At 47.4% G+C, this 19,062-nt stretch overlaps 1 protein-coding gene across 1 annotated transcript in view; it reads left to right on the top strand.

Moving 5' to 3' along the window:
• Window positions 1–5,376: 5,376 nt before the first annotated feature.
• EIF4B (eukaryotic translation initiation factor 4B) overlaps window positions 5,377–19,062 on the top strand; it is a 36,013-nt gene continuing 22,327 nt past the window's right edge. The window contains exons 1-2 of the mRNA XM_075591840.1: window positions 5,377–5,499; window positions 18,702–19,022. Of these exons, the coding sequence (XP_075447955.1) occupies window positions 5,487–5,499; window positions 18,702–19,022 (334 nt within the window). The 5' untranslated portion in view covers window positions 5,377–5,486. The remainder of the gene's footprint in view (window positions 5,500–18,701; window positions 19,023–19,062) is intronic.

Raw genomic sequence — 19,062 nt, 5'->3', positions numbered from 1 at the left:
AATATGGAGAAGGCTTGTAACGGCTCATGATCTGAAGCATACCACATCATCTGTAAAACACAGTGGAGTCAGCGTGATGGCATGAGCATGCATGGCTTACAATGGGACGGGGTCACTAGTGTTTATTGATGATGTGACAGAAGACAGAAGCAGCCGGATGAATTCTGAAGTGTATAGGGATATATTGTCTGCTCAAATTCAGCCAAATTCAGTGAAGTTGATTGGACGGCGCTTCACTTTACAAATGGACAATGATCCAAAGCATACTGCGAAAGCAATCCAGGGGTTTTTTAAGGCAAAGAAGTGGAATATTCTGCAATGGACGAGTCAATCACCTGATCTCAACCCGATCGAGCATGCATTTCACTTACTGAAGACAAAAATTAAGGCAGAAAGACCCACGAACAAACAACAACTGAAGACAGCTTCAGTAAAGGCCTGGCAAAGCATCACAAAGGAGGAAACCCAGCGTTTAGTGATGTCCATGCGTTCCAGACTTCAAGCAGTCATTGCCTGCAAAGGATTCTCTACAAAGTATTAAAAATTAACATTTTATTTATGATTGTGTTCATTTGTCCAATTACATTTGACCCCCTGAAATAAGGGGACTGTGTATGAAAATGTTTGCAATTCCTAAATGTTTCTTACGATATTTTTGTTCAACCCCTTGAATTAAAGCTGAAAGTCTGCACTTCTATTGTATCTCGGTTGTTTCATTTCAAATCCATTGTGGTGGCATACAGGGCCAAAATTATGAAAATTGTGTCAGTGTCCAATTATTTCCGGACCTAACTGTATGTATGTGTTTGTGCAGGTGTAATATTCATGCATGTGTTGCGGCTCTTGGAATATTTTGGACAAAGATATTTTTATAAAATGGCTCTTCTTCATTGAGAGGTTGCAGACCCCTGACCTAGGTCATCAGAAACAGGGCACGTTTTATTCTCCTTACACTCTCCCTAGCTATGAAACGCATTTCCACTAAATATTCATCAAACACCTTCACTTTCCCGATTCAAAGTCCAGCTGAAAATTCCCCTCTTAGGCTGCGTCCATAGAAGGACAAGCAGCGCTGAGCCGTGCGAACGCTCCGCGCTGAGCCCCTGCATCCTCCATGAGGATGTCTTTAGTGCGTCCGCAGGCGTGCTGAGGAGTTGGATTTTTTAGCCGACAGCCAAGCTGTTTTTCAGCGCGCAGTCGGCTGAAAACATCCAATGAGCGCGAAGCAGCGTCAACGTCACGGCGCCATGATGTCGGCGCCGTGACGTTGACGTCAGTGCGTCATGAGCGATTGGCCCAGCGACGTCACTGCCCCGCCTCCCCCCACCTCCCCCCGCCTCCCGATCGCTGGTTCGCCTGCATGTGCATGAAATCGCACAGCTTCAGCAGGCGAGCCTCAGCGTCAGCGCTGTTCAGCACTGCTCCCCCCTCTATGGACGCAGCCTTATAAGTAGCTATAAGTAGCAGCTCATTAAACGTCTACGCCTCTGCTATGAACTCCAGGTACACTTGTCCTCCCTGACAGCACTTTTAATAATGCACTTGTACATCTACTGTTTCTGTATGCCTCACAATAATACCACTTAGATTGTAAGCTTTTTAGGCCTCTCTTTGCCTTATGTTATCATTTACCTGCTGCACTTATCCCCATTGTTTCTCATTTATTTACCTTGTATTGTAATTTTGTAATGCACTGCGTACATTGTTGGCACGATATAAATACAATGATATATATATATATATATATATATATATATATATATATATATATATATATATATATATACATGTAGAGGTATCAGTACCGTGTTAGCCGAGCTTCAATAATCAAAAAATAAATAGATGATACCGTTCTGTGGCTAACGAAATGCTTTTATTTGCTCGCACAAATAAAAGCATTTTGTTAGCCACAGAACGGTATCATCTATTTATTTTTTGATTATTATATATATATAATATATTATATTATATATTATATTATATATTATATATATAATGCTAAGGATGTCTGCAACGCATTATGAAATCACCAGTATGATGTCAAGTGCCAGATATATAGCATACCATCCAGTACAACATCCAGTGACTGACGTGCCACACAGGATAGGAGGGATTAAGCACAGACAGGACACAGAGATCAAATAAACAGGTATTTATTTTGGCCACAGCACAAAATCCAAACAGAGCTATACTCACAAACTCCACACAATACAGAGGGAGCCCCAATTGCTTATGAACAACTTCCACTTCTGTATCAAACCTGCTGGATCCCGGCATGATGGTTGCAAGTTGGAACCAAGCAAGTTCAAATCTCCCACTCGGCGTACACGCAGCTTTGACTTCAGATGTCTCTGGCACATCCTCAGAGCCCATCGCTTAGTCTATCTGCATGCCAGCCCAGGAGATATCTGCGCTGCTTTTCTAGGTTCTCGGTCTCCATAGGAAATCATGGAGCTCGGAGCAGCAGCTAGTCCCAGCTCGGATGATGGACGAGCAGCCAATCACAGCGCGAGGGCTCACCTGTGTGGGCCTATCCAGGCTGGGAGTGTGACGTGGAAGACAAGGCAAGGAGGGCAGGAATTACAAACTGACCAATGAGAATAACGCCTACCTCCCCCAGCTCAGTGCCGGCTTGCTATCTACGGAGCAGATAGGCCCCTCTCTGTCTGTGTAGACAATGGCTCCACTCGTCAGACCAACGGTTCCCAGATTGGAGAAATTCCCATCCCCACCGTCCATTGTATCTGGTCCCCCAATGGAAACAGCCCAACTCGTGTAAACTGGGTAATCGGATTACCAGCCAAGCATGCCCAGAAATCAGGGAAATGCACTTAACACACACACTATACATACAATCAAATCTCCATATACATTACTGGAGTTAACTTCCAACATCACGGGTACATGAGCCACAGGGAGATGGATATGCAGTGTGATCCTGTAGTACATCAATCAGACGGATAGGGGCCAGAGATTGGCTTAATCTTTAATATGCTGGTTTCTGGGCCCCTGCTGTTACAGTGTGCACAGAGGATCAGATACAGTAAGGCAGGGAGTACAAAGAGAGGGGAGGAGAGAGTGCAAAGAGGAGCAGGAAATGAAGGGGAGGAGGCAGAGAGAGAGACAGCAAGGAGGAGAAGAGTGACAGCAAAGAGGGGAGGAGACAGAGACAGCAGGGAGAGGAAGAGACAGATGAGATGAGTAGGAGAGGAGGGAGTGTAGTGTTCACAGGAAGGAGCATGGCGACGCGTTGCCGAAGAGAATGTAAGTGAAGTTGAAGAGGCTTCACGCAATCCCCCGGCATTAATTTAAATGCCTTGGGGGAAGCGCGCAGGGCCTCTGCAACCACTACGGCCCCTACTGAACAATCTTGTGCCCCCCAGTTTGCGCACCCCTGGTGTAATTCATACTATTTTCTAGTCTTGGTGGTTTGCTTTTTTTATTTTTTTATAATAAGTTGGGATTTTTCTGAAACTAAGTTGCCAATTAAATTATCATATTTCCATAAGGAGATGCTGTCAGCTTGGAAACTTTGTTATACTCATAACACTCCACCATTAAATGATTTTATGGAATAACCAATAGACGGTATATGTTACATATTTATTCAAAATTGGTTTGAAGGTATGTATATGATGTAGTGTCATCCAGGTGTATATCGCTTTTCAATACGCGTAATATAACACATAATGGGAATATGCACTGCGGACAAAACAATAGGAAAAGGAGCTCCTCCCCCAAAGAGCTTACAATCGAAGTGGTAAGTGGAGAGAACTTACAGAGACAGGAGAGTGTTCTGGTAAATGCGTCTGAAGGGGCCAAGGCCAGTGCATATGAGATGTATAGTATCAGCCAGCGGAGCTAGCCGTATGCTTCGTTAAAGGGGTGTGTTTTAATAAAGGTCCTAAAGGTGGAGAGAGAGGGTGCCAGTCGGATATTGTGGGGAAGGACATTCCAGAGGTGTGGGTTAGTGAGTGAGGCAGGTTTTAGGTGGGAGAGGGCGTTCAATAGAAAAAGGGTAAAAGGAAGACATCCTTGAGCAGAGTGCAAGAGTCGGGCAGGTGTATAATGAGAAATTAGGGCTGAGATGCAAGGAGGGGCAGAAGAGTATATAGAAAGAGAAGAGATGATGAGAGTTTTGTAAGTAATACAGAATAAAATAGGAAGCCAGAAGAGGGATTTCAGTTGGATATACGTTAAGACAGCTTTAGGAGAGATTAAAGTGATTCTAGCAGCAGCATTTCCCTAATTGCAATACAATGGTTTCTTTATAATCAATACATACCAGTGATTATGCCTTTTCTTTACTGCATCTTATTAAATCTCATCTTTAATGTAACAGAATTTCCCATCAATCTGTTCTGAACAGAACATTGAAGGAATACCTATACTGAGTTCTAAATGTAAGGTGACCCTACGTCCCGGATTTTCCTTAAACATCCTGGTGTCCTAACAATTTTTTAAAAAATTGTTCAAATGTCCACTTTTTTACCTTTCCCATTTGGACTCACTTAAAAGTCTAAAAACCGTAAAAATAGACAATGCATGTTTTTATGTTATCGATCCTACCAAAGAGTAAACATTTTAAATACATTCGTAAACTCTAATTACCGGCAGCTATATGTAATACAACAATGTACTGTACTATGAGTACAATCAATAATTCAGCGTAAATGGGGACGCTATTAGACAAATACCATTATAATTTTTTGAATGTGTCCCAGTTTCTACTATTTAAAATCTGGTCATCCTATCTAAATGATCTTTCATATGTGCAGTGCTGACTAAAAACACATTGTTGTATAATACCCCTTGCTATAAGCAAATAGAACAGCAAATTTACCAGTTTGATTAAAAATTAAAAGAATTACATTTTAAAATTCGCACAAATATTCTACAACAAATTATAACTGTAATAAATATTTAAATGACATCTCCCTCCTGCAGTTATTTGGAAATCCAACATAATGAACATTGTTTTGAATGTGTCTTTTAGTTCAAATGTTTTGCAGTGAAATCACTACATTGTAACTAACTGAACAGATTATATTATTGAACTTAGTTGAAATTATGTGATGGGGGGGCTATAAAAAAAACTCTGAATACTGTAAACCATGTTTAATTTGCCAACTAAATTTCATTTGCATAAATGCAAATTCCACTTATCAAAAGAGACTGAAGAGAACATAGGTCACGTCAAAATAATTCAACTTCTTAAAACAACAAAACAAGCTGTTACATTCATGTTCTATTGTTACACCACTGTAATAAGTAATGTTTACATATATTGTAAGGCCATTGTTCTTTGTTCCGATTTAAATAAAGTTTTAAAAAGAAGCGGAAAAAAAACCTGGCTGTACGTGCGCTTTACATCGATGATGTGATTACGTCACGCCGCTAGGCGGTCCCCTTCGTTGACGGACCTCGCGCTGCGCTCACGTGACCGCCTCATCCGGGTCTTGGCGTTCTTTTACACTCGTCCCAACATGGCGGCCTCAGGTGAGTGTGTGAGGGGAGCGGAGGGTTAGGACTTGATACCGGGCCGATGGCGTCCCGCGCGCCTGGTCTGTCTCTGGAATCGCTCTAGGTGGCTTGTGTGTCCGGTATACCGCGCCACAGACCATACATACGGTGCTATGTACCCGCGCAGCGGTGCGGTCAGGATAGACACGCTGCATAATCGGCGGGGCGGCTGAGGCCGCACCCTGTGTATATATTATATGTAATAAATACATGAACGGTACATGTGTATATAGCAGACATACGTGTATATTGTGCTCTGCTGCGACGCTGTGTGTGCAGATGGTACAGCGCCTGCTGCTGCGCACGGTACGGAAGCCAGCGTGGGAGCGCCGGGGTGCGCAGCGGAGAGTGATTACGTGTAAATAATTGGGGGGAGTTTAACTCGAGCACCCGCTTATCTATCACCGAAGCAGTGAGCTCAACCCCCGCCGCCTGGAAAGTGAATTCATTGAGATATTACTTCACCGAACAGCGGAGTATTAACCCATCACCTCCCGTCATAGCTCCCATCTGTTGGGCAAACATTTGTGGACTGTAAATTCTACACACGGTGCGATGAGCAGCTGGTAACATCACCCAGTGGCCCCACAGCCCACGGCTTTACGTAACACATTGGCATCTCTGTGCCCAGGACATACTTGAAAACGAGAGGTAACTCTCAATGTATTACTTCCTGGTAAAACATTTTTATAAATAAATGTCTTCAGTTGGTGTTCAACCAAATAGTTGCCCTTCCCTCCTAATTCTCCCCTCCCCCCACTCCTAATTCTCCGCTCCCCCCACTCCTAATTCTCCCCTCCCCCCACTCCTAATTCTCCCCTCCCCCCACTCCTAATTCTCCCCTCCCCCCACTCCTAATTCTCCCCTCCCCCCACTCCTAATTCTCCCCCCCCCACTCCTAATTCTCCCCTCCCCCCACTCCTAATTCTCCCCTCCCCCCACTCCTAATTCTCCCCTCCCCCCACTCCTAATTCTCCCCTCCCCCCACTCCTAATTCTCCCCTCCCCCACTCCTAATTCTCCCCCACTCCTAATTCTCCCCCACTCCTAATTCTCCCCCACTCCTAATTCTCCCCTCCCCCCACTCCTAATTCTCCCCTCCCCCCACTCCTAATTTTCCCCTCCCCCCACTCCTAATTTTCCCCTCCCCCACTCCTAATTTTCCCCTCCCCCCACTCCTAATTCTCCCCTCCCCCCACTCCTAATTCTCCCCTCCCCCCACTCCTAATTCTCCCCTCCCCCCACTCCTAATTCTCCCCTCCCCCCACTCCTAATTCTCCCCTCCCCCCACTCCTAATTCTCCCCTCCCCCTCTCCTAATTCTCCCCTCCCCCACTCCTAATTCTCCCCTCCCCCCACTCCTAATTCTCCCCTCCCCCCACTCCTAATTCTCCCCTCCCCCCACTCCTAATTCTCCCCTCCCCCCACTCCTAATTCTCCCCTCCCCCCACTCCTAATTCTCCCCTCCCCCCACTCCTAATTCTCCCCTCCCCCCACTCCTAATTCTCCCCTCCCCCACTCCTAATTCTCCCCTCCCCCACTCCTAATTCTCCCCTCCCCCCACTCCTAATTCTCCCCTCCCCCCACTCCTAATTCTCCCCTCCCCCCACTCCTAATTCTCCCCTCCCCCCACTCCTAATTCTCCCCTCCCCCCACTCCTAATTCTCCCCTCCCCCCACTCCTAATTCTCCCCTCCCCCACTCCTAATTCTCCCCTCCCCCCACTCCTAATTCCCCCCTCCCCCCACTCCTAATTCTCCCCTCCCCCACTCCTAATTCTCCCCTCCCCCCACGCTTCCCCCATTTCCTCCCTTCCCCTCCCCCATATTTCTTCCCCTCCCCCATATTTCTTTTCCCTCCCATATTTCTTCCCTTCCCCCGTCATATTTCTTCCCTTCCCCCGCCATATTTCTTCCCTTCCCCCCCATATTTCTTCCCTTTCCCCCCCATATTTCTTCCCTTTCCCCCCCATATTTCTTCCCTTTCCCCCCCATATTTCTTCCCTTTCCCCCCCATATTTCTTCCCTTTCCCCCCCATATTTCTTCCCTTTCCCCCCCCATATTTCTTCCCTTTCCCCCCCATATTTCTTCCCTTCCCCCCCCCCCATATTTCTTCCCTTCCCCCCCCCCATATTTCTTCCCTTCCCCCCCCCATATTTCTTCCCTTCCCCCCCCCCATATTTCTTCCCTTCCCCCCCCCCCCATATTTCTTCCCTCCCCCCCCATATTTCTTCCCTTCCCCCCCCCATATTTCTTCCCTTCCCCCCCCCCATATTTCTTCCCTTTCCCCCCCTCCCATATTTCTTCCCTTTCCCCCCTCCCATATTTCTTCCCTTCCCCCCCTCCCATATTTCTTCCCTTTCCCCCCTCCCATATTTCTTCCCTTTCCCCCCCTCCCATATTTCTTCCCTTCCCCCCATATTTCTTCCCTTCCCCCCATATTTCTTTCCTCCCCCCCATATTTCTTTCCTCCCCCCATATTTCTTCCCTCCCCCCATATTTCTTCCCTTCCCCCCCATTCTTCCTCTCCCCCCCCCCCAGTTCTCCCGCCCTCCCCGTTCTCCCCCCCTGTTCTTCCCCTCCCCCCCCTGTTCTTCACCTCCTCCCCCCTGTTCTTCACCTCCTCCCCCCTGTTCTTCACCTCCTCCCCCCTGTTCTTCCCCTCCCCCCCAGTTCTTTCCCTCCCCCCCAGTTCTTTCCCTCCCCCCCAGTTCTTTCCCTCCCCCCCCAGTTCTTTCCCTCCCCCCCCAGTTCTTTCCCTCCCCCCCCAGTTCTTCCCCCCCCCAGTTCTTCCCCCCCCCAGTTCTTTCCCTCCCCCCCAGTTCTTTCCCTCCCCCCCAGTTCTTCCCTCCCCCCCTGTTCTTCCCTCCCCCCCTGTTCTTCCCTCCCTCCCCCCATATAGTCTTCCCTCCCCCCATATTACCGCACCTCCTCCCATTACCGTGCCCCGCACCCCCTCCCATTACCGTGCCCCGCACTCCCCTCCCATCACCGTGCCGTCCCGTTACCGTGCCCCCCGTCCCGTTACCGTGCCCCCCGTCCCGTTACCGTGCCCCCGTCCCGTTACCGTGCCCCCCGTCCCGTTACCGTGCCCCCCGTCCCGTTACCGTGCCCCCCGTCCCGTTACCCCCCGTCCCGTTACCGTGCTCCCACGTCCCGTTGCCGTGCGTCCCGTTGCCGTGCGTCCCGTTACCATGCCCCCCGTCCCGTTTCCGTGCCTCCCCGTCCCATTACCGTGCCCCCCCTCCCGTTACCGTGCCGTCCCATTACCGTGCCGTCCCCGTCCCGTTATCGTGCCCCCCCATCCCGTTACCGTGCCCCCCCATCCCGTTACCGTGCCCCCCATCCAGTTACCGTGCCCCCCATAACCATACCCCCTCCCTCCATTACCATACCCCCACCTTCCTCCATTACCATACCACCACCCTCCTCCATTACCATACCCCCACCCTCCTCCATTACCATACTCCACCCTCCTCCATTACCATACCCCCACCCTCCCATACCCCCACCCTCCTCCATTACCACACCCCCACCCTCCCATACCCCCACCCTCCTCCATTACCATACCCCCACCCTCCTCCATTACCATACCCCCACCCTCCTCCATTACCATACCCCCACCCTCCTCCATTACCATACCCCCACCCTCCTCCATTACCATACCCCCACCCTCCTCCATTACCATACCCCCACCCTCCTCCATTACCATACCCCCACCTTCCTCCATTACCATACCCCCACCCTCCTCCATTACCATACCCCCACCCTCCTCCATTACCGTACCCCCACCCTCCTCCATTACCATACCCCCACCCTCCTCTATTACCATACCCCCACCCTCCTCCATTACCATACCCCCACCCTCCCATACCCCCACCCTCCTCCATTACCACACCCCACCCCCTTCCTCCATTACCATACCCCACCCCCCTCCTCCATTACCATACCCCACCCCCCTCCCATTACCACACCCCCCTCCTCCATTACCAGACCCCCACCCCCTCCTCCATTACCAGACCCCCACCCCCCTCCTCCTCCATTACCATACCCCACCCCCCTCCTCCATTACCATACCCCACCCCCCTCCTCCATTACCATACCCCACCCCCCTCCATTACCATACCCCACCCCCCTCCATTACCATACCCCACCCCCTCCTCCATTACCATACCCCACCCCCCTCCTCCATTACCATACCCCACCCCCCTCCTCCATTACCATACCCCACCCCCTCCTCCATTACCATACCCCACCCCCCTCCTCCATTACCATACCCCACCCCCCTCCTCCATTACCATACCTCCACACCCCTCCTCCATTACCATACCCCACACCCCTCCTCCATTACCAGACCTCCACACCCCTCCTCCTCCATTACCAGACCTCCACACCCCTCCTCCTCCATTACCAGACCCCCACCCCCCTCCTCCTCCATTACCAGACCCCCACCCCCCTCCTCCTCCATTACCAGACCCCCACCCCCCTCCTCCTCCATTACCAGACCCCCACCCCCCTCCTCCTCCATTACCAGACCCCCACCCCCCTCCTCCTCCATTACCAGACCCCCACCCCCCTCCTCCATTACCAGACCCCCACCCCCCTCCTCCATTACCAGACCCCCACCCCCCTCCTCCATTACCAGACCCCCACCCCCCTCCTCCATTACCAGACCCCCACCCCCCTCCTCCATTACCAGACCCCACCCCCCTCCTCCATTACCATACCCCACCCCCCTCCTCCATTACCATACCCCACCCCCCTCCTCCATTACCATACCCCACCCCCCTCCTCCATTACCATACCCCACCCCCCTCCTCCATTACCATATCGCCACCCCCCCTCCATTACCATACCCCCACCCCTCCTCCATTACCATACCCCCACCCTCCCCCATTGCCATAACCCAACCCCACCAGTGCGAGAGAGCCCGCATCTGTTACACCTTTCAGCGAACCAAAAATTATTTGTCAGCTCAAAATTCTGCTGCGCAGTCGCTCTTCATCATGTGCCCACCATGGCTGGCCCATAGAGCTACAGCGTTTTGTTCGTGCCCCGCGCGCTCTATAATCGCGGCCTAAGAAATTCAGCTAGCCGACTAAATGGGATTCCGCCTTTTTAAGTGCTTATGTTGGCTTTTTTATGTTGTTTTCAATATCCTGAAACCATGAATAGCAAAGCTGCACACCAATGGTATGTAATAGAATATACTTGCAACAACCGGTGCTCCTGGTTCAGGAAAACTGCCTGCTGATCCTGAGACAGTTAATAGAACTGATGATCCAGGGCACAATGCGGATTTTCAAAAAAGATTTCGTTTATCAAAATTGCACCAAATACGACGTTTCGTCCTTCTCAGAGGACTTTTTCAAGTGACCGTTTTGAATATACTGACAGTCAGATTCCGATTTAACCTCTAGGACTTTTATCTAATTTCTGATCCCTACTCATGAGATTATAATTGGTAAATTCGCTGTGAAAGAGTAACCAAGAAAATGTTCTTATTGGGGTACATACTGGCTCCAGAGGGGTAGACCAATCTTTTACAAGAAACTTGCTGGAGAAAACCGAGGGACACTCGGGACTGTCTACAGTACACTGTTGATTTTAGCGCAAGATGATAGGGGAGATTTGTTTCCACTCCTGAAACCCACTGTGCTGCAAATATTGGAAGTATAAATACAGAGAACAGCTTTTAAATATCCTGCTGCCGCTATGCCTTCTTGCTGACTAAGTTTTTAAGCAGCAATCCCCTCAGAAGCCTTCAGAACAAGAACGAAGAACTCAAAATATGAAATACACCAAATCATTTTGTAGTATACAAATATGTAATATTGCATAAGTCAATTACTTTTGCTTTGGTTGCTAACCTCTTTAGTGACATGGAGAATATAAAAAGGAGATGAATTAATTTATTGTGGCCATCCACATTCTAGCCTTATCTTGGCAATGAATTGTTCTTAAGAAAACATTTCTACTAGCCACTGAGTAATGACCAATATTGTTTCTCTAGTAATGGACTCTTTCACGTTCATGAAAAGGCTTGACGTTGGCAGCAGTTAAATCTCTTAGCACTGTGATTTTGCAGGTCTTCATTGACCAGTTAGTGATCAAATAGTCTTGCCTGTACTCCCGAGTCAACACAAACCCTACAACTTCTATGTGCTTTGGTGAATTGAATTCTGAAAACTGGAGGACCTTACTGTCCGTCATCAGGAGAAGTGGCTTCCTCGTCTGACGGAGCATCTCCTATGCTTGGAAGAAACTGGACTTTTGGATCGAGAGGAAGCCAACTATCAGTGTTTCAGCTGCTTTAAAGATTGAGTCCCACCAATGACCAAAACGAACCAATAGCAGTGACCTGTTTCAGGGTTTATTCTGATTCATTACTTTTTAACATCCTACAACTAATAATTTCAAATATGTATATATTAAGTTATTTAATAACGCAATCCCTGTTTGTCAATTATTTTTTTACATCATGTGAACTGAGATTTTCCCACAGAGATTAGCTTTTTTTTTTTTTCCTTTCCCAACACCCTGTTATCTAAATACTTCAGTGAAGTTACAGGTGTCTCGGCCCCTCCACGGTGCACAAAATGGCTGCTCACTTTGTGCGGGTCCCCTGAGCCAATATGAATCTGCAACGTCAGCCGTTGTGGTTTCCTGTTGGACTGTCATTTAAATCCCCCGGGGAAACTAGTAAATAATGCAGGTAATTTCACCGGTGTGTATCTTGGAAACTGGAGGTCCCTGCAGCTGAAATTAACTCTGGAGACCCCCTGTTTCCTGTACATATATATAAAAAAAAAAAGGAGGGGAGAGAGGTGCAGAGGGAAACTGCTCCTTTAAGAGGCTTATGACGCAATATGAGAAGTACAGTAACAAATCTAGCATACACAGTGCATGGGGCCTGTGTTGGTGGCTTATACACAACATAGGAAAAATAAAGCTGCAATTCCAAAATGATCAAGTAGGTTTTATTCTTTTAACATACAGGCATACCCCGGTTTAAGGACACTCACTTTAAGTACACTCGCGAGTAAGGACATATCGCCCAATAGGCAAACGGCAGCTCGCGCATGCGCCTGTCAGCACGTCCTGAACAGAAATACCGACTCCCTACCTGTACCGAAGCTGTGTGCAACCGGGGAGACTATAGAGCCTGTTACAAATGCATTATTTACATCAGTTATGCCCGTATATGACGATTGCAGTACAGTACATTGAAAAAAGGAAGAGCTTCACTTTAAGTACATTTTCGCTTTACATACATGCTCCGATCCTATTGCGGATGTTAATGTGGGGTATGCCTGTACTGCTTTATTGAAAGTTTGCTATGATTACAGAAAATGGGGGGGGGAGGGGTAACGTGAGGGGATGCAATGTAGACAATCGGCCAAATATTGTTGTCTGAACTAAACACTACAATTCCACATCACAGATTATATCTTTTCATATCTTCACATTAGAATATTTATCAAGTGGTGTGGGATGGATAGACCAGCTACAGGTATGAGTGCATGGGTGTAAGCAATGATCATTCTTGAATTTAAGTTGATAATCTAACATTTTTAATTGTACTGCAGAAAGTGTTTTTACCTGTACATTTTTCTGAACAAGAAAAAAATACCGAAGGGTAAATTGAGGAATAGCGAATCTTTTTTGAGAGTTCGGAGGTGGGTGGCAGGAATTGCAATAGTCACTGGGCTGGCCCATTTTTGTAGACAATCTATGGGCAGGGCTTTATCTGAAGCGCTTAGGATAGTGCTGTGAGTAGAGATAAACCCAAGAAGGGAAAATGATACTAAATACATAATGTGCTGTTATGACCTACTGTTGCACACTTGTGGGGTTAACGCCCTCATTTCTGTGTTTTTTTATTTTGGTATGTGGAGGGTGGTAACATGTTAGCCGTCAAATAAAGCTAGTTTGTAACAATAAAAAAAAATTGGTGAAGATGCCTTGTAGTGGCCAACTGATGTCACGATAATTAAAGCTTCAGACCAAGCAATAGTTCTGTACTATGAGAAAATACTTGTAGCATTTTTATTTTTTTTTAACAAATCTGAATGACATTTCTAATGTATTATAATGTAAAAAGCATTTTTTTGTTTCTAAAGCAACGATTTACAAAGTCACATCCCCTTCCTCTTCTGAAGCAGGCTCTGGCACTCCCCTTTTTGAGCCCTGCCCTCTATCTAGCAGTGCGCCAAATTGTATCTAGTGACTGCCTGGTTACATGATCTTCCCCACAGAACTTTGTATCATTGGTCCTCTTCTGCTGCACTGAAAGCCATTTAGTGAACCCCCGAGCCGAATCTTCGCTGATCGATCACAGGAGAACAGATCGATCAGCAACGTGGCTAATTACTTATCATTGTGTGGATTGTATTGATGCGCATACTAAAGGGGGAAAAAAATAAAATGTGAAGGGAAAAAAAGGAAGCTCGGATTGCTGCTTTAAAAGCTTTCAGGACTACTGAAGTCCCATCTTCAGACCTGGTAACTCTTGCTTAAAGACTGGTGTTCCTAAAAGCTTGCACTTCTCTTGTAACACCAGTTATCTATTAAAAGGTATCACCTTTACCCTAAACTTGTCTTTTTTTGAAGAATGTAATTTATTTATGGTGCGCTATGTAAATTGAGTATTCATGATGCAAAGTCCTGATAGGCAGTAAGTCCTGAGCATTGGCCTCGTAGTTATTTCTCTACAGTTTTAATTGACCTTTATTAAAGGAGCAATCCAAACCTGCTACTATTTTTATATTGCCCTGGGGTCACTGGAGCTGAACCCCATTCATTTCAGCTCCGGCGACCCCCTGCTTACAGAGGTACTTGCCTCCATAGGTGCCAGTAGCCGCTCCGGCTGAGCGAGCAGGGCTTTAAAATGTAAAGCTCCCGTGTCACATGGGCCTCTAGGAAGCTGCACCAATGACATCACAGCTTCTTATTGGACCGCAGGGCGCAAGATTTTTGGACAGTGGCTACGGCGTGAACCCTGGCAGCCGAGATTGGCTACCAACACTTACTTCAGAAATAAGTCTCTCCGGAAGCAGGGGGCCCCCAGAGATTAAATGAACGGGGTTCAGCTCCGGAGACCCCCTGATTCAATCCTATATATTTAAAACAAAATCGCTGCCTTGGATACCCTACTCGTTTTATTCTTTTTCCCCAAAATCCAGAACCAGGGGTCCCCTGGAGCTGAACTACACTAATCTAAACTTCAGGGACTGTTATTGCATGGCCATTGCAGCCATCTTCCATTTTTAAATTGATTTTACCAGCACATTAAAGGGTTAATTTCTCAAAAATGCAGAAGTTTCCGGAGCCAAAAATCCAAAACACGGGGATCTGGTGTTGTACGCATGGAATGGTCCTGCAACGAATTGAGTCCCTCCACAACATTAGAGAAGTTAGATTCTGGACGGTGGACCATTTTCGCTGCTGATGGGAAGAAACTGTTCCTGCCTCACAACTACAACGTTATGACAGGATTGGAGAGCTTAAAAGGAATACATCATCCTAGGATGAGACGTAACTAGTGTTTAATAGGTCAACTCAAACAAGTGCAAGTGTGTTAAAATACATATATATACGCGTATCGTCTTCATCCCCTGATGAAGTCTTTTTCAAGACGATACGGTGGAGGCTGGAATAGCATTTCCTTAAGGTCTCTCTGAGTTCTTAGCTCTATCTGGCAATATTGGTCTAGTATTAGCTGGACAGTGTATACCGATTCCTCCCTTCAACGGATACAACAACGCGCTGACGTCATACTCGCAATCCTGCGAGACTGGAGGGATAGCCAGGATAACACTGGAGGCAGCTGCAGACACATCTGAGCCTGTGCGGAGTCTCGGCATTCCAGGTGGAGCCAGAACCAACTAGCCGCCATACAGATCAGCAGTGAGGAGAGGATCTTGATATCCTACATGCCTGTTTCATCTGCTACTTTATTCATCTTCATTGGTTTTGTCCATATGCTATTAATTCTTCCCTGGTACTTTGCAACAGTTTTCACTTATCACTATTTGCGCCTGTGTTTTTTCTCGTGTGTGTGTCTATGTATGTATATATACATGTATATATGTGTATGTGTGTATATACATACACACACACACACACCTTTTTATCTTTTCCCTGGTAAACACAACCTATGAAGGGTTTGGCAATCTTTACCTATAGAGGTGGACAAAACTTTGGCTCCTACAAATTCTGTCTGGCTCCTGAATAGTGGGGGGTGACTTTCACGGCACTTTCCCAGCCCCCCTTCGCAGTGGCTGTATATCTGACAAACTGACTCCGCCCATGCCCCTCTACCACATGTGGCTGCACTGGCAGAAATTAAAGGGGGGTGGGCAAAGTCAGAGGGATCAGCCCCTTCGCTTCCACCACAAAGCGCCTTCCCTCCGCCTTATTTTTTTACTCGTGTCCCTCCGCCTGCACTAGCAAAGCAGCGTACGGTTGAGCTGGCGCCGGTTAGTCAGCACTACGCCACAACCGAGCCAACAGGATTCACTGTTTTAGACAACCAGACGGACGGGATTTTTCCCTGATGTCTTTTGGTGAGGAGTAGCTCATGAAATAATGAAGTAATAAATAAGTTGACCAGCTACATGGGAATGCCCCTTTAAAGGAGCAATCCCGCTTTTCCAGCAATATTGCGTTCACCTGGAAAGCGAGCAGAAAGCCGGTGATGTAGATACTACTGACGGGAGGCGGTAACCAGGCTATCTAATAAAGGTTAAGCCCTCTGGTTACCCCTGAACCCGTAGGGTCCCTGGTACCTCCATAAGCAAGGGACCAGGGATGATGCATGTTGGAAAATAAAATTACAGTTTTTTCCTATTTCATGTTCCCTGTACCCCAGACTCATGAAACTTTGTGTGTGAGTTTTAGGCCTCGGACATGGTCAAAAAGACCATGCTGAGGGGAAACATTATCCCTATCAGCGCAACTTTTGTCTGCAGGAGTTCGGGAACAGGAGCTACCGGTAGTACCGTAATTCTATCCGACTCGCAGGCATGATTTGCCGGTACGAGAGTAGAATTACACAGGGGCTGCCCTGTGTCCCCCAGACTCTGGCTTTTCGAGCCCGATATCCCAGTCCTATATCCAGCACAGACAGGAGTCTCCCCAAAGTCCCCCATGTATTAAAAAATGTTTCAATGTTTTATACATTTATTATTATGGGACCAGTTACGGTGCCAGCAAGTCTACATAGGGTCCGTTGTTTAAAGGGGAGATTATGTCCAGAGGTGTGAAAGCACTTTGTGGGTGAGAAAAGGTGAATGGCCAGGTCCGGACTACAAGTGCCGGACTTTGTCAGTGCCAGACCTTGTGGAGCCAGCCCGGCAGGGGGCAATGAGTTAGCCAGAGAGGATGCAGCCTTATAGTCTGATCTCTTGGCTAAAATAATATTTCCCGCTCACCCTGCTTTCGAGCCTCTGTGGCACACCTACTCCCCTGACATCTGCCGAGGGTCGAGCCCTTCTTTCTATTGGCTGGCATTCCCCTTAATTCCCCTTCTCTGATTGGCTGCTCCTTTCCCCCTCCGTTCTGGGGATAGCCCAGCAGATTGTATGTAAGGTGCTGACCAGGAGAGAGCGTGCAACCAATCGGGAGATGATGAAGCTACAAGGGGCTTTTCAACGTTGCTTTGTTTGAAATAACAGCGACCGGCTTCATGTTTTTGAACCCAGAAAAGTTTGCCTCGCACAGATGAAGTCCCGTCTTTTGCGACCAAGTTCTCAAAATTGAAATAGCGGTCGCGGTCAGGATTTTCTGCCAGAATAGGTTCCAGGGGATTCAGGACTAGGTTCCAGGCAGGATTTTCTGCTGCATTTTGGTCCAGGACGTACGGAACAAGGTTCTGTTCGGGGTAAGCCCATGCAAGCGGGCGCCCTGCACCTAGGAAAGGTAGATCTCATTCCCCAGACCCCAGTAAGTCTGTATATTTCTGTATTTCCTAGGTCTTCTCCAAATAAACCTCATTTTATTTCAATGCCTCGTTTTGCTTATTGACTTGATCCCTTAAATATAAATGTGTTAAAAGACCTGGTCTACCGTGACAACTATGTCATGTGGCACCCAAAGGTTAAGGACTGATTACTGTCGGCATGAGACGGCTCTTCATGGAGGAAGAGCGACTCCGCTGCAGAATTTTGAGCCAACAAAATTGTTTATTTTTGGGGGGGTTTTGCACGATGGCCACATCACAGCCGTGTCGCGTTAGCGGTTCAGCCAATAAGGGCGAATCAGCCTGGTGATGTCACGGCCACGCTCCCCCCGCTGCGAGTCCACAGATCGCTCAGACAGGCGTGTGCGACTCCATGCGCTTTGCTGCGCACGCCTTCACTATATCCAAGGCCTTAGAAGATAAGAATGCTGTGCTCATGAGTTCTCATTAGCAATTATCTTCTTGTTGACTTCGGCGTTTCTGAGCTAATTTTTCCTCTTACACGTGCATCTCCACAGTGCGCAGAGATTGGCTTTACCAATCGATCTGATCTATACATTTAAAGCAGTCGTTTGCACAGAAATTAACAGTTTCCTAAATTATACTTAACAGTTTACAAAAATAAATAAACACTGCACCTGGCTGAGTGCGTTAACTCATTGATGGAAAGCAACTTGGGTATATTGTTTGATTGGGAGAGGGGCTATTCCAGTGTATTCTAGGGTTGTTAAAAAGGTAAAATGCTTATCGGTGTAACCTTTTTGAACATGTCTGTTTCAATACAAGATTAAAGTACCATTTTGTTCAAAATCTTATTTTAAAAAAAAAATCAGTATTAGAATAATTAGATGATACTTACTGCATTTAAAAAATCCACTCTTTATGCTCTTAATGTATTTGACTTGGGGTTCCTGTAGCTATTACTTAGGCAGCCACACCACTTCATCTTTAGAAATATGCAGCGCCGAGCGGTCACGTGAGAGATCGATGTGCAGCTTAGGTAATTGCATTGCCATAAAGGCAATGAACAGCTGCATTAAAGCAAAACAAAAAACGGCAGGAGTAGAATGCTCTTTTTTTAGTTATTTTGCAGATTTATTAAAGTGTCACGCACGGGAACACATTCTGTTAAGTGCTGGTGCATAGTGGTTCCAAAGCACTAACTGCTGTTCTGAAATAGTCTGGTTTTGAAATTCGTTCTGTCTACTTATTCCAACAGCTAAGAAGAAGAACAAGAAGGGGAAGACCCTGACGCTGACCGACTTTCTAGCGGATGACAAGAGCAGTGGAGGTGGTGGTGGAGGCGGCGGTGGTGGCGGAGGAGGGGGCAGTTCCTATAACCCAGGCGGAGGAGGGGGCAGCTCCTATAACCCAGGCGGAGGAGGGGGCAGCTCCTATAACACAGGCGGAGGAGGGGGCAGCTCCTATAACACAGGCGGAGGAGGGGGCAGCTCCTATAACACAGGCGGAGGAGGGGGCAGCTCCTATAACCCAAAACCTGTCAGCTGGGCTGATGAGACAGACGATTTGGAGGGAGATGGTAAGTTGTTTAATGCAGTGTGGCGGTATCAGTACAGGAC

Source organism: Ascaphus truei, chromosome 3, assembly GCF_040206685.1.
Source record: "Ascaphus truei isolate aAscTru1 chromosome 3, aAscTru1.hap1, whole genome shotgun sequence".
Classification (NCBI taxonomy): domain Eukaryota; kingdom Metazoa; phylum Chordata; class Amphibia; order Anura; family Ascaphidae; genus Ascaphus; species Ascaphus truei.
The sequence above is the reverse complement of the archived record's forward strand: the minus strand, read 5'-3'. Positions and strand labels throughout refer to the sequence as shown.